The sequence below is a fragment of the Loxodonta africana genome, chromosome 26, assembly GCF_030014295.1.
Source record: "Loxodonta africana isolate mLoxAfr1 chromosome 26, mLoxAfr1.hap2, whole genome shotgun sequence".
NCBI lineage: Eukaryota > Metazoa > Chordata > Mammalia > Proboscidea > Elephantidae > Loxodonta > Loxodonta africana.
The window spans coordinates 35241125-35255548 of NC_087367.1; the positions used below are offsets into that span (position 1 = coordinate 35241125).

At 36.8% G+C, this 14424-nt stretch overlaps 1 protein-coding gene across 6 annotated transcripts in view; it reads right to left on the reverse strand.

Annotated features, from left to right (window-relative positions):
- Nucleotides 1-14424, reverse strand: part of SLC30A6 (solute carrier family 30 member 6) — a 69267-nt gene that overhangs the window by 53705 nt on the left and 1138 nt on the right. For 4 of the 6 annotated variants that reach the window (XM_064277238.1, XM_064277237.1, XM_064277235.1 and 1 more), the window contains exons 2-4: nt 7959-8045; nt 2906-2990; nt 1678-1720 (exon numbers count right to left, since the gene is read on the reverse strand). In XM_064277238.1, the coding sequence (XP_064133308.1) occupies nt 1678-1720; nt 2906-2990; nt 7959-8045 (215 nt within the window). Of the gene's footprint in view, nt 1-1677; nt 1721-2905; nt 2991-7958; nt 8046-13775; nt 14005-14424 lie in introns of those variants that run through there. The other 2 variants (XM_010595845.3, XM_064277236.1) reach the window with 2 other exon arrangements.

Consider the following 14424-nt stretch of genomic DNA (forward strand, 5'->3'; position numbering starts at 1 on the left):
TCCGCCATCTTGGCTCCGCCTCAGTGAAGTTCTTGTAATTGCTCCCTTAGTTTCAATTCAAGGAAGCAGCAGGAATTTTGAACTTACAGAGAAGCAAAGCTAATAATCTGGTTAGTTTTGAATTCCCTGATATTGGACTGGATAAAGCCAGCCAAAAAAGTGAGTGTCTGTAATAAAAAACGTACTATTGAAACTGAAATTAGAAACTGTGAAATTTTTCTATGAAATCACATATATAATTAAAAGCATACTATTGGCAAATGTTGATAAGATTCATCAATAATAAAGTGCCTGAAAAATTACTGTGTCTGAACATTGATTTTTGAAAAATCTACCCTTAAAAATGAGTGAAAATCTCTAAAACCTTTACTGTAGAGTTCACTGATTTTAAGCATATTTCTATTATGCTTTAGAACACAGTATGATCCAAAATTGTTGTGACAGATGTACAACTCGGTGAAGATACTGAAGTATACGTTGAATGAATAAAGTGTATGGTATGGGAATTAAGTCTCAATAAAGCTGTTTAAAAAAAGAGTCCCAATTTCCCCAACCCTTAATAACATAGGCATTCTCAAACTTTTTAATCTTTGCCAACCTGAGAGGTAAAGCATATAGCATCTCAGTAATTTTAACTTCCATTTCTCTTGTTAGTGAGGCCGAGCAACTTTTCATAAGAGTCCTTTATATATTCTTTCCTATGAATGCTCTTTGTGTATGTATTGTCGATTTTTTTTCTTTTCTTTCCAGATCTTAGAATTTTAATAGAATTGAGTTCATCAGTATTTTCTTTTATGGCTTCTGGGTTTTATATCATCTTTAAAATATCACATTTCATACATACTAAATTCTCGTAAGTGTTTAAGTTTTTTACTCAACCTTCTATTCTGTCCCTCCGACCTATTCATGAGCTATCTGGTCCCCATTGTTCCCATTCTTGTTTGTTTTTTCATATAAACTTTAGAACCAACTTATCCAATTTGATTAATTCAGGGAGAATTAACATCTTTTATGATTTTAAGTGCTCCTATTCAAGTCCACAACGTCTTTCAATTTTTTCAGGTCTTCCTGTTTTTGTCCTTCAGAAGCATCTTGAAGTTTTCTCCACACAGAGCTTATACATGTCTTACAAGCCAGGGTATTTATCTTTCCTGTTTCTATGTAAATGGAATATTTTCTTCCATTATATCTCCTAATTGTTGTTTGTGTATGTGTTCTATGCCAGTAACATTATTTATTTAGCAAATTACCTTCCTTTAAACAAAGCGATTTTCTTTATAAATTCAATGCAACAAACTCCTTATTAACTTTAAAACATCAATATTTTTGTGAAAATATACACCTCAAAAGATACACCATTTCAACAATTTTGACATACACAATCCAGTAACATTAATTACACTCTGGAAGTTGTGCAACCATTTTCCTTTTCTAAATTATTCCACCATCCTCAACATAAACTTACTGCCCCCTAAGCTTCTCATCTAAACTTTTAAGTTGCTATTGTCATTTTAATCCACACAGATAATTTTTTAAAAGAGGACAATGCTCAAAGCAGACTACTTTACTAATTAAGCTAAACTACTGTTTGGTTCAAAGAAGATTACAGGGGGTAGTTTTGGTTTGAGGTTTAAGGTTTACCTCAGGGCAATAATAATATTGAGTTTTTTAACTTACCTAAAAAGATCAAAAATGGTCAAGTAAGTATAGGCAGTTAAAGCTGTAAAAACAACAAAAAGATTGTTTAAAATGTTAAATAAATCCATTGTTAAGAAAATATCAAAACTGTTCATACCAGGGGTATCTATTATGGAAAAAAGTTACAAGTCACTGACCAACGTCATAAATTAGTAATTATCTAGTAAATTTGATCAATATATGTGGTCAAATTTGGTCATTATAAAAGCTGTCTTTAGAGCCTGATTTCTCCATCAGAAAAAATGAAGCAGCAAATGCTCAAAAGCACTGTGACCATTTTCTGCCTGCTTCTGTCATCTCAGTACTATTTTAAATGTATTCTTTGAATAACAGAAACAAAACAAAGGTATATAAAAGTATAAGAGATTAAGGCACAAGAAAAATATTACCGAATTCCCTTTTTAAAAAAATCTGATAAATCTCCAAATTTTACACACTGCATAAACCAGAGCTTTGACCATTTCCTCCCAGTTAAATCATGGCAGAGAAGCAAAACCACAACAGACCTGAATTTTTAGAATTTGGGTGAGCTGGAACAGTAACCAGAATGGTCAAAATTATAGGTCGAAGCTCTGCTAGAAACTTAATCTCCCTCTTAGAAAACAAGGGCAGCTTACATATTGCATAGCAACCATATCTCTTGTTTTTGGATTTTGAGCAGAGTTGGAAATAGTGTTGCCCCACTCAAAAATGATGGCCGACTGTGCACCTTTGAATGTGTGTCGCTCTTCAGGGTCCAGCTAATAACCCGATCTCATGCATCAGGCTCCTGAAAGGGCTCACTATGCTTCTCCCGAGTCTCTCATTCCACGGCCTCGACCCATAATTTTTCCTATATCAGTTACCATTCCAGATCATCCAAATTCTAAAAATTTATGTCTTCCGGTTTTGTTTTGTTGGCCATGACTGAACCAGTTCAAAGCCATGGCGTAAAGTATTAATTTATCACATTAAAAATAAATCAGTTTTATAAATAGATTTAAAGGTTTTTTTTAATAGTAGCTCATTTAAATCAATAATGCCCAGCAATTGAACCAAACTTCATAGTTTAAGAGGCACTTTTTGAGTATTCTCTCATTTAAATCATTTTATTTATATTCATTTCAAGATAACATATTCTATGTAAAAAAGAATACACATTTACTTAAAATCAGAAAAATAAGTGAAACTAATAACACAAACCATAAAAATAAGAATGGAGACATACCTATACTGTTAGTAGAACTGCACCACATAAGCAGGAAGCCAGTACATACTAAGTTTATTGCACCAAAGAGCAAGATCTTCCAGGACTGTGAAAAAGAAAATCACCTTTACTTTAAAATGTTCACAAATTTCATTGGGTCTGTTCAAGTTGCTATAATTCATACCCTAATAATTAAAGAAATAAGCACAACTTTCTTCAAAATGTTTATGTGTCACATTCTCTCTGTATACCCAAATTATCATCCACCAAGCTATTATTATAATACACAAATTTAAAAGAATAATTCCAAAATGCAAAGTATTCAAGGGAAAATAATGCTGACACAGAAACTCTCAAATAGTTGACAAAAAAAATGCGTATACATGTGTATCATTTTGTCTGTATAAATATGTACACAGAGACAATGATAAAGCAAGTGGGACAAAATACAAGCAATTGGTGAATCTGAGTAAAGGGGTAAGGGAGTTCCTTATATCAATCTTGTAATTTTTCTGTAGGTGTGATATTATATTAAAATAAAAAGTTATCAAAATAGAAAAGCAGAACTGGATTATTTACCAAGACTGACAAAGAGGGAAAGATAACTGTGGTTCAGAAGTTCATAGAAGAAGCAGTGCCTGAGATAAGCCTTGGAAAGAGCTAGGAATAAGTCAGAGGAAGGAGGAATGGCGTTCCAAGAATAAAGAAAGAAGGGATCAAGTAAACTGTTTTTTGCTTTTGTTTTGCCTCACTCCCTAAAAAGGGAGACTTATGCATGCTTGAAAATGTTGCTGTTAGTTGCTGTCGAGTCAGTTCCAACTCCTGGTCACCCCATGTGTACAGAGTAGAACAGTTCCATAGGGTTTTCAAGGTTGTGACCTTCGGAAACAGATCGCCAGATCTGTCTTCTGAGGCACCTCTGGGTGGGTTCAAACCATCAACCTTTTGGCTAACAGTCAAGCACTTAGCTGTTTTAGTCTCCCAGGGGAAAGTAGAGAGGAAAGAAATTCATGAAAAGGTAGTTGTTTGGAGGTATTAAAATGGAAAGGTACAGCTATAGGAGCTAAGTGTGGTATGGGACAGGATGTGTTTAATGAGCTCAGATGGAAGGTGTTGGCTTAGAAACAAAGAACACTACCTCTGAGAAAGGTGAGAAGGATAAGAAAGTTACTGAAAGGACAAAGAAATTGTGAGGTGGAAAAAATGAGTGCAGCAGCATAGAGCTAATAGCCTAGAAATCTCTAGAAAAGAAGAGGCAAGGCCACTTTCTAAAATTAAGGAGTATGGTAAAGTAGGACTGGAAACTTAAATCCAGAAGAGAAAATCTGCAGAATAGCTGTTATGTTGAGTATGCTAAGCAATCAAAGAGAACAAGAATTGCCAGCATGAATTTGTGGTAGGCACCGTTCTGCAACTTCCACCAGGGCCCAGAAAAAGAACCAGAGAAGCAGGTGAGATAGGGATGATATAGACTTGAAAGCTTACATGACAGGTTAATGGGCAAGTGACTCTAGTACTAGTAAGGATATTAATGAAATGACTGGACATTGAACCTAGTCAGAACAGGGATTCAAGAACAGTCCGAAAAAGAGGATAAGGAATGTATTTTGCAAATGACTATTCATTCATTCAACAGATATCTGAGTGCCTATTTTGTGTGAGACATATTCTAGGTACTGAGAGTATTCTAAGCACAGTAGTGAACAAAACACGGACCTTACAATGCAGGTGGGGTTATGAACAATAAACAAATATATAAGGTCAGGTAGTGATAAGTGCTTGGAAGAAAAAATTAAGCAGAGTAAGACAGTGATGGGAGATATGAAAGGATTCCTCTTTTAGTTAGGATGATAAGAAAAGACCCCTTTGATAAGGTGACATGTGACCAGAAATGTGAAATAGGCAAAGGTGCTAAGCATGCAAATATCTGGGAAAGAAAAGTGGGAACCACCAGTGTAAGTGCCCAGAAGTAGTACAGTGCCTAGCTGAGGGCACGAGAAAGAGTCTGGGAAAGGAAGTGGGATTTATTCCAGATGAGACGGAAAGTGACAACCTTACATTTTAAGAAAGATCATTCTGGCTGCTCTCTGGAGAATGGACTGTATAGGGGCAAGGATGGAAGTAGAAAGACCATTTAAAATGTGATTGCAATAACCCATGTGAGAAATGACAGTGGCTTTGAAGGTGGTAACAAGGTGTTAGAAGAGTCAGATTCTGGGTATTTACCGAAGATAGAGGTAGCAGGATTTGATAATAAAATGGATGTGCGGAGTGAGGCAAAGAGAGGAGTTGAGAATGATTCCAAGGTTTCTGGCCTGAGCATTTAGAAGAACAGAGTAGCCATTCAGTGAGGGAGGCACAGACGATCAAAGTTCAGATTTACCATATAAAGTCTGAGCTGCCAAGTGGAATGTTGAAAAGGCCACTACATATAGGAGAATAGGGTTTGAGATATAAATATGGATCATCAGCATACAGATGGTAGATAAAACCATGGAACCAGTGGAATCACCTAGAAGTAAATGCACATAAGAAGAGGATGGAGTCTAAGCCCTGGCACACTCCAAAAGTTAGAGGTTGGGAATGTAAGAAGAAAGTGTCAGAGGTGATTAAAAAATACCAGCCATTAAATTAATGGGAGTGGAACAACTAGAATGAAAATTATAAGAATTCTGGCACAAACCAAAGAATGTAACCAATGTCACAGGACATTATGTGTAGAAACTACTGAATGGGAACCTGTTTTGCTGCGTATACTTTCACCAAAAACACAATATTTTTTTAAGTAGTAATGACGGCCAAGTAAGTAGGAGGAAAGCCAAGAGTGGCGTCTTAAGAGTCCACATGAATACTGTTGTAAGGAGGAAGTGACGAATTTTGTCAAATGCTGTTGAAGGTCAAGTAGGTTGAGAAACAAAGACAATCAATGATTTTGGCAACACTGAGGCCACTGATTATCTTGTAAAAACTGTTTATGTAGATCAGCAAATAACAGAGCCAGACTGGTATGGGCTCAGTAGAGTCAGGGAGAAAAGAAAGTAAAAATAGAGAATAAAGAGAATCCTTTTAAGTAGTTTTACTATAAAAGAAAGCAGAGAAAGGAAGCAGTCACTGAAAGTACAATACAGCATGTAATTCTGATGCAAGAAGGAGAATGATGCAAGAAGGAACGATAATACAACAGACAGGAACGGTCTCAGAGCAGGCAACAGGTAGAGGGGTCGGCCTCAGACGGCAGAGAAGACAGGACATTCACAGAAACTGGCGGCAAGGTGGAGTGTTGGTAGACGTACTAATGATAGGATGTGGAAGTTCTCTTCTGATTACTTTTAGTGAAACAGGAAGGAAGATCAACAGGTTAGAGTAAGGATGGAGAAGATGATTTTGGAAGTTGGAGAAGAGAAGTGAAAGAAAAGGGTATGGAAGTCACTTAGCAGAGTGGGAAACTGAATGAACTAAGTTCCCCACTCACAGAGATGACTTTCATCTAATTTAATGAAATACTGGATATCTAATAGCCACCTCAAACTTAAGGTGGTAGTACAGGCTGCACTAATGACCTGCTTATCATGAATTTAAAGTGAGACCAGTCAGCATGATTTTGTGTTTCTCTCAGGCTACATTCAGTTGTTCAGTGCATGTACAAAGTAGAAAGAAAGTGGACTTAATAAAGGTCAAGAATTTGTCAGAGAAGTATGATAAAGGGAGGAGGGGACAAGGGAATTGAGGGCATATGCAAGAAAACAATAACAATGAATCATAGAACCTAAATTGGAAAAGGAAGCAAGTGAAAAAAAAAAAAGGAAGGTGAGATATAGTGAAAATATGGTACAGTCAATGGATTGGAGGTCCTGATAAGACTGAAGAATTCTTGCAGTTGGGGTACTAGAAGGCGTGAACTAGAAAGACAGGAGACAATGACTGGTGAGTGAAATGCTTGAAACTGAGACAAGAGAAGGATACAGCTGTTATAGTGATAAGGTCTATCCTATATGACCATAGTGGTAGACAGCTGAGGTTGGAATGAAGGACAAGATTATTTGTGGCAAGGAGGTAAGGAACTATAAGGAACTGTGAAATCACCAAGAATTATGACAGGAGCAGTTGTGAAGAGAGATTAGACAGGTATATCTCGTAAGATTTAAATTATGTCAGAGAATATCTGCACCATTCAGGTGTTTCTATATCTCTTTTGTGCCTAATACCTGTTCTGTGGTACACTGTGCTTCCATGAAGTTGAAGAATATAAGAGAGCTATATTTATCTATCCTCAAGAGATGATCCAAAAGGGACTAGATGCCTAAGAAGTAGATGAATTCTCTACTCTTGGCTCTTGAAGTTTAACATTCAGGTCATGATAATATTTCCAAACACTAGATTTATTGAGTTGAGTATAATTCAAGGTTTTAGGAACAGGAGATTTAATGGCAAATAACAAAGAAAAGATACTTTTCCTTCACTGATCATAATAGATGGCCAATATCATTGTTATTGCCTATTAGTATGTTCCATTGAAGCCATGTTTATTTAAAAGTCATCAAACATTTATGTGTGCTTACTTTGTACTTCTATAAAAAGGTAAGCAAAATGGGCACAGTTACTAACCTCATGGAACTTACAGTATAATTTAGACAATAATAACAATGAAAAAAACACAATAATTAGGTCTACACTAGTACCAAAGAGAACACCAGTTATAACTATCTTTTTGTCTACAGTCTCAAAGAATGATATATTTTTCCTGTCTTACATTAAAAATGAGAAAACATAGCTTTAGACTACATCCATTCAAAAAATTAATAACACAAGGCAATCACAAAAATGTTTTACTTTAAAACATTTTAGATTTAGAATAAAAAACTAACTGAAGTCTAGCCACCTCCCACCAAAGCAAAATGACTATACATCAAATAACTGTATTTTACATTAAAAAATTACTTATTCAACAGAAAAATGAAAACAGTGTAGTGGGGTGAACACTGATTTTTATTTCCCACTAAAATTACCGTTTTTAAAATTATAATGTTGCTTTGAAATAATTAAAATTGGAGATTAAGAACTAAAAATAACTTACCCTTCGGTCAGCTGCTACAAGTCTAAATTCCTGTAATAACTTGCCAAAAAAAGATCTTTGAGGTTTTCGAAAAAGATGAATTGTCCCCTTTAAAAAAAAATCAACAGTTTTTTAAAGTAATCTTCCTCATAACCCCTATGATGCGATACAGTAATAACAACTAACATTTACTGAGTGATCAGTATGTGCCAAGTACTTATTCCAGACACTTCACATATGTTTATCTATTTAATGCTCACAATAACCCTGTGACAGGGTTTTTTTATACGTTGTCCAAGGTCAAAAAGCTAATAAATAGCTGAGCAGGAATTCGAACCCAGGCATTTTAGCTCTAGACCATACTCTTTATTTTTGAGAAGATAAGGCAATTTCAAACCGGAAAAAGAAATAGTTTGTCAAATAGCTCTACTGGAAAGAAAATGCAATTTACCAAGGCAATATATATGAAAGCTCTCACATTATTATTTTAAAACTTCTGAGGCTTTCTTCTAGGCATTCCATCAAAGTATCTGACATCCTAGTTAGTCTCCGTGGGCCTAGCAGTGGGGTTACCAGTGAGAGAAAGAAACAGAGTGGTGACTAAAGTGTATTTAATCTAAGGTTAGCAAACCATGTGCAAAAGCCTTAGCAGAAAGAAGGTCAAGCACATATGAGAAATTAGCTTATGATAAAGGCAGTATCACAAATCAGTGGTGGGAAATATGAGATACTGAGGAAGTGGTATTTGGAGAAGGGTAAAGTTGGATCCTTATTATGTTCCATACTCTAAATTAATTTACTATACTAAAATTTAAAAAATAAAACAGAGTACCTAAAGAAAACATGGATGTATAATTTTATAATCTTGGAGTTGAAGGCTTTCTTAATAGGACATAAAACCAAGAAGCTGTAAAGGAACAAAATTGTTCAATTTTACTGCATACTTTCATATGGGAATAAAATACTCTTACACACACTCAAAAAAAATCATTGAGTAAATAGAAAAACTGTGGGAAAAAAACTGCAATTCATGGCAGACAACAGGCTAATTTCCTTTATACACAGAGGTTCTACCAAAAAAAAGGATAAATACCTGTCATTTGAAATATTTCTGAGACTTTGTATTGCTTATGTGAAATCACATTTTTCTCTGTTGCTATTTTTAAAGTACAAATGGCATATCTCTCCCTATACAGTCACACCAACCTCTTATTGAACCTCAGCTTCAGCTGCTCTGAGGGAGTCCTGTCTTTCAGGGTGCTTCCTCACACAGCCCCATTCTCCTGTCCCAGAGTGAATAGCCTGTTTGCTATATAGCCTGCATTTAAAATCAGATGATCTCACATTTGATGAAAACCATACCAGCCATCTTCATATGATGTGATACAATAATGATTTAAAATCTTGATTTATATGTCTGTGAAGAAGGCCAAAAAGGCTAATTTAAGTGTATTAAGAGTTGAATTTATGTTTACTGGTAATAATGGGAAAGATGGCAAAAAGATCTATGATTATTAATTACTTCAGCTATAATTCAAAAATCCTTAATCTTTTATATGCTGAAAATATGGTATGGCCCTATTAATTTTTCTGGCACAGGTTTCCAAAAACAAAACTCTGGCTTCTTTTCTACCACCTGTCAGTTTGTCACGTTGTGGTGGCTTACATGTTGCTATGACGCTAGCAGCTATGCCACTGGTATTTCAAATACCAGCAGGGTCATTCACGGTGGACAGGTTTCAGTGGAGCTTCAGACTAAGACTGACTAGAAGTGCTTGGGAAAATTAGCCAATGAAAACATTATGAATCACAACAGAACACTGCCTGACTTGCTTGCTTTGGACATGTCATCATGAGGGATCAACTGCTTGAGGAGGACATCATGTCTGGTGAAACAGAACACTAATGAAGGCACGGGAGACCCTCAGTGACATGGACTGGCACAATAGCCACAATGATGAACACAAACACACTGGAGATAGTGAGGATGATACAGAACAGGGAAACATTTTGTTCTGTTGTACGTAAGGTCACCATGAGTTGGAGTTGATTCGATGGTTGTCTAGTGCTGCTATAACAGAAATATCACAAGTGGATGGCTTTAACGAAGAAAAACTTATTCTCTCACAGTTAAGACACTGTAAGTCCAAATTCAGGGTGCCAGCTCTGGGGGATGACTTTCTCTGTCTGCTCTAGGGGAAGATCCTTGTCATTAATCTTCCCCTGGTCTAGGAGCTTCTCAGTGCAGGAGCCCCAAGTCCAAAGGACACACTCTACTCGTGGTGCTGCTTTCTTGGTGACATGATGCCCCTCTATCTCTCTATTCACTTCTCTCTTTTATATCTCAAAAGAGATTGACTCAAGATACAACCTAATCTTGTAGACTGAGTCCTGTCTCACTAACATAACTGCCTCTAATCCTGCCTCATAAACACCATAGAGATAGGATTTACAGCACATAGGAAAATCACATCAGATGACAAAATGGTAGACAATCACACAATACTGGGAATCATGGCCTAGCCAAGTTGACACACATTTTTGGGGGGTCACAGTTCAATCCATAACAGTAGCTAACAATAAGAGAATAATTTAAATAGTACTTGCTTTTAGGGAAAAATATCCTTTACAATTTTCAATAGGTCACACGTAATAATTTGATTGCAAAGTGCCATGTATTTAAATATTTGGATTTTTATTTTAACAAAATACTTTCCTGGAGGGTAAAGGCCACAATTAACATAACAACCATACTGCATTTCTACCTTTTAGATATTGAATTGACTTAAACACTGAAGCCCCATGGAAAGCAGTTAAACTGGAGAATTGACAGATTATAAATGTGAAAAACTTTCAAATCCAATTCAAACACAGGTATGAATCTGCTGCACAGTTAGCATCTAGAAAACATCTGAGTAGTTACAAAGAAGATAAATGCCATTTCTCCAAAGCTTAAGAAAGTCATTAGCTGCATTATGCTGAGACAAAAAAGGCATAAAAAAGGGCTGAGCACTAGAAATTTGGTGCTTCAAAAATGGCACAAAAATAGAAGAATGCTGATAATTGCTGATACCAGGTAATGAGTTCATGGGATTCAGTATATTATTTCTACTTTGGTGCATTTGAAAATTTTTATAATACAAAAGTTATAAAAATAAAAATATTTTAACAAGTAAAAAAAAAAAATTTGAGAAGGTGTGACTACTACTACTGATACCCAAATAAAGACTAGTGTGTAACACAAAGACTCTGCTAAACCAAGCCCGTTTAAAAAGAATTAAGACTATGCTATTTTCACTTGAGATTTTAATGGATATACTCTGCTTTTAAAGAATTTTATGTTGGATTTTTTTGTTGTTGTTGTTCCCAAAGATAAAAAATTCTCCTTAATACTGCTACCTTGGATGTCTTCTATTTAAGTTCAGCCCACTTTTAATTATTTAACTTAAATTGCAGGTCAAGAAAATCAAGGTTTTTCAAAAGGCAGAGTAACCTTTCTGGTACCATTCTGATACTGAAAGCAAAACAAAAGTCCTAACATTCCTGCCACTCTTTCCAAATTTATACTGCTTCTCCATTGCTACCAGGATAAACTCTAACTTTCACAACTTGAAGTTCAAAGTTTTCAATGACTTAGCCCCAGTTTCTTTCCAGTCATATCTTCTACACGAGACACAAATCCTCAACTCCAGCCAAACTGGTCTACCCATGTCTCATGATCATACCACTGCAGAGTTAAAAGGCCAGATTTGTCTAATCCAAGCTCTACTAGACCTGTTACACTTAGCAAGTTAGTTGACCTCTGTTTCTTCACCTAATGAAGATAATAAATATTAGATTAAGAGTATTAGAGTAAGCTAAAAAAGTACTGTTTAATTTTTCACTTCCTACATGAAACCTTTCCAAATCATTTCAAGTGTTTTATGTGTGTGCCATTTATTTGATAATTAACCAAAGGATAGCCTTCATCTAGTCCTCTTGCATTGCAACCTAATTTTTAGTAACTTCATTAATGTCAAGGACTTTTTCTTTATATTTTCTAACACGACATTGTACTCTGCACATACCGTGTTCTTAGTAAACAACAAATATACAATGGGTAACTCATAAAACCTTCTTCCCATTACCCTTTAAAATAAACCTTAAATGCTACTATTTCCCTGTATTAGTGTTTCAAGCATAAAAATTTAGTGCCATAGTATTTATTCAGTATTTTATAAAACATATTTATTGGAAACACCCTCTAGGCCAGGCAATGTACACGGCTCTGGGAATATCAAAGTAAACAACATACACCCTACTCTCAAAGAGCTTACAGTCTAGAAAGACAAATAAATTTTAACGTAGTCTGGTAAGGGCTACAGATGTTATTAGCTAATACAAAGTATCATGGGAGCACAATGGAAGAGCACCTAATTGGATCTTGGGACACGGAGGAAAGGCTCATGAAAGAGACTTAAGAATATGTAAACCCAGTGCCGACTCATAGCAACCCTATAGGACAGAAGAGAACTGCCCATAGAGTTTCCAAGGAGCAAGTGGCAGGTTCGAACTGCTGACCCTTTGGTTAGCAGCCGTGGCACTTATAAGAATATGTAAAGGGACTGAAAAGGATGCGGAGAGGGGAATGAAGAATAGTTCAGGTAGGTGGAACAGCATATACAAATTAGGCGAATGCCTAATTCTTAGAGCATGTTCCACAAGTTGTTCACTGTAGCTGGTATATAAATGTGTGTGTAAAAGGAGCTGTAAAGTTAAGAAGCTTGACTGTGAATGGCTTTGCGTGTCATGAATGGCTTTTCTGGGCTACAGAAAAAAAAGGAAGGGTTTTAAGCAAGGGAATAACTCGGTTACATTTTAGGAATATCACTCTGGCTACACACTAGTGCATGTTTAGAAGGGCATATACCTGGAAGGTATTTGGTCATTAGCCAAAAAATTCACCCATTTTCTTCGTGTAAAAGAGGGATTACAGATAATTTATACACAACAAAGAAAGTGTGTGAAGGAATCATTTTTTCAAACATACCCACTTAGAATAACAATGCCTTAGGCACAGAAACCTAGACTCTTTCACATATGTAGGCAATCAAATTAAGTACTCCATGAATATTTCTGAAAAACACATTTTGAAAAGGCACGCACTACTTAGGACACTTGAAATCACAATCAAGTGCTTATCTTACACTTGATTTCTAAAGGCATAAAATTATTAATTTCTCTAACAAAGTTTAAAGAAAACACCACATCCCAACAACCACCGATACACTGGGATCTTCCATTCGTTTGTACAAAAGCAAAAATAAAGCAGCAATAAGATGTTCTACCAACACCTCGACTTTCTCCAGTCACGGTCCTGTAAACTGCAGCCCGGTCAGGCTACCAGCCCTCAATAAAGTTGAAGAGGGGAGGTGTCTGCCTTAATAAGCTACTCATAACGCTCTATTACCGCTGGCGTTATCGTCAATGCTATTAAGCATCACCATTACGGTCGTCGTTGCTGTGGACTTGTTTTCAGACTTTTGATGGTATTGTCGCTGGTACCGACAAAGCTGGTATTTCTACATCAAGGAAGCCTCAGCAAGAAGTCATAAACTCGCCAGGAGCTGAAAGTCAGGCCAGGGTCCCGAGCGGCAGAGCAACCGGGTGAGAAAGCGAGGAGCATCAGAGTTCTGGGGGAACCTTTCGGGAAACACCCGCTTCCGTGGAGGACACGACTACAAATCCGACTACCCCTCCTCTCGGCGGCATAGGCATTTCAAGGCTGCTTGGAATCAGTGAGGAAAAGAGGAATCACCCAGGCCAGGAACCCTACACCCGCCCCTCCAGCCAACTCACCATCATAAGGAGCTGCACAGCTCCTGCCGGAAGAAGGCTTTCTGGGGAAGCTTTTTTTTTTTTCCAAAACGGAAGGGGCGGGGCATCAGAACTCGATTGGCAGCGACGGACAAGAAACGGAAGTGCGTAACAGATCTTCGGAGTCCGGCATTAGTTCCCGGCTGCGGCTGCGTTCTCTGGCACCGAATTCTGGAGCGCCTCATTAGAGTAGTCCGCTGAGGCAGTTAGGGTTTATTGATAACGTTAGGAAAATCGTTGAATGCTGAAGCGCTTTTATCTATGTGATTTAATTTTTACAATAACCTTATGAGATATTCCTATTTTACAGTCAGGAATACAGGAAGATTAAGAAACTTGCCCAGATGCACATAGTTTGCCACAGTAGCTGAGTTTGAACCCAGACTAAATTACAAAGTGGTCTGCTTAAGAGCTCTGGTGGCGCAGTGGCCAAAGCACTGGGCTGCTAACCTAAATGTGGACCATTCAAACCCACCAGCCTTTCTGTTCTGCGTGAGAAATATGTGACAGCTTGCTTCAGTAAAGGTTACAGCCTTGGAAACTCTATGGGGCAGCTCTACTCCGTTTTATAGGGTCGCTATGAGTCAGAATCAACTCGTCTGCAATGGATTTTTAGTGTGTGGTCTGCTTC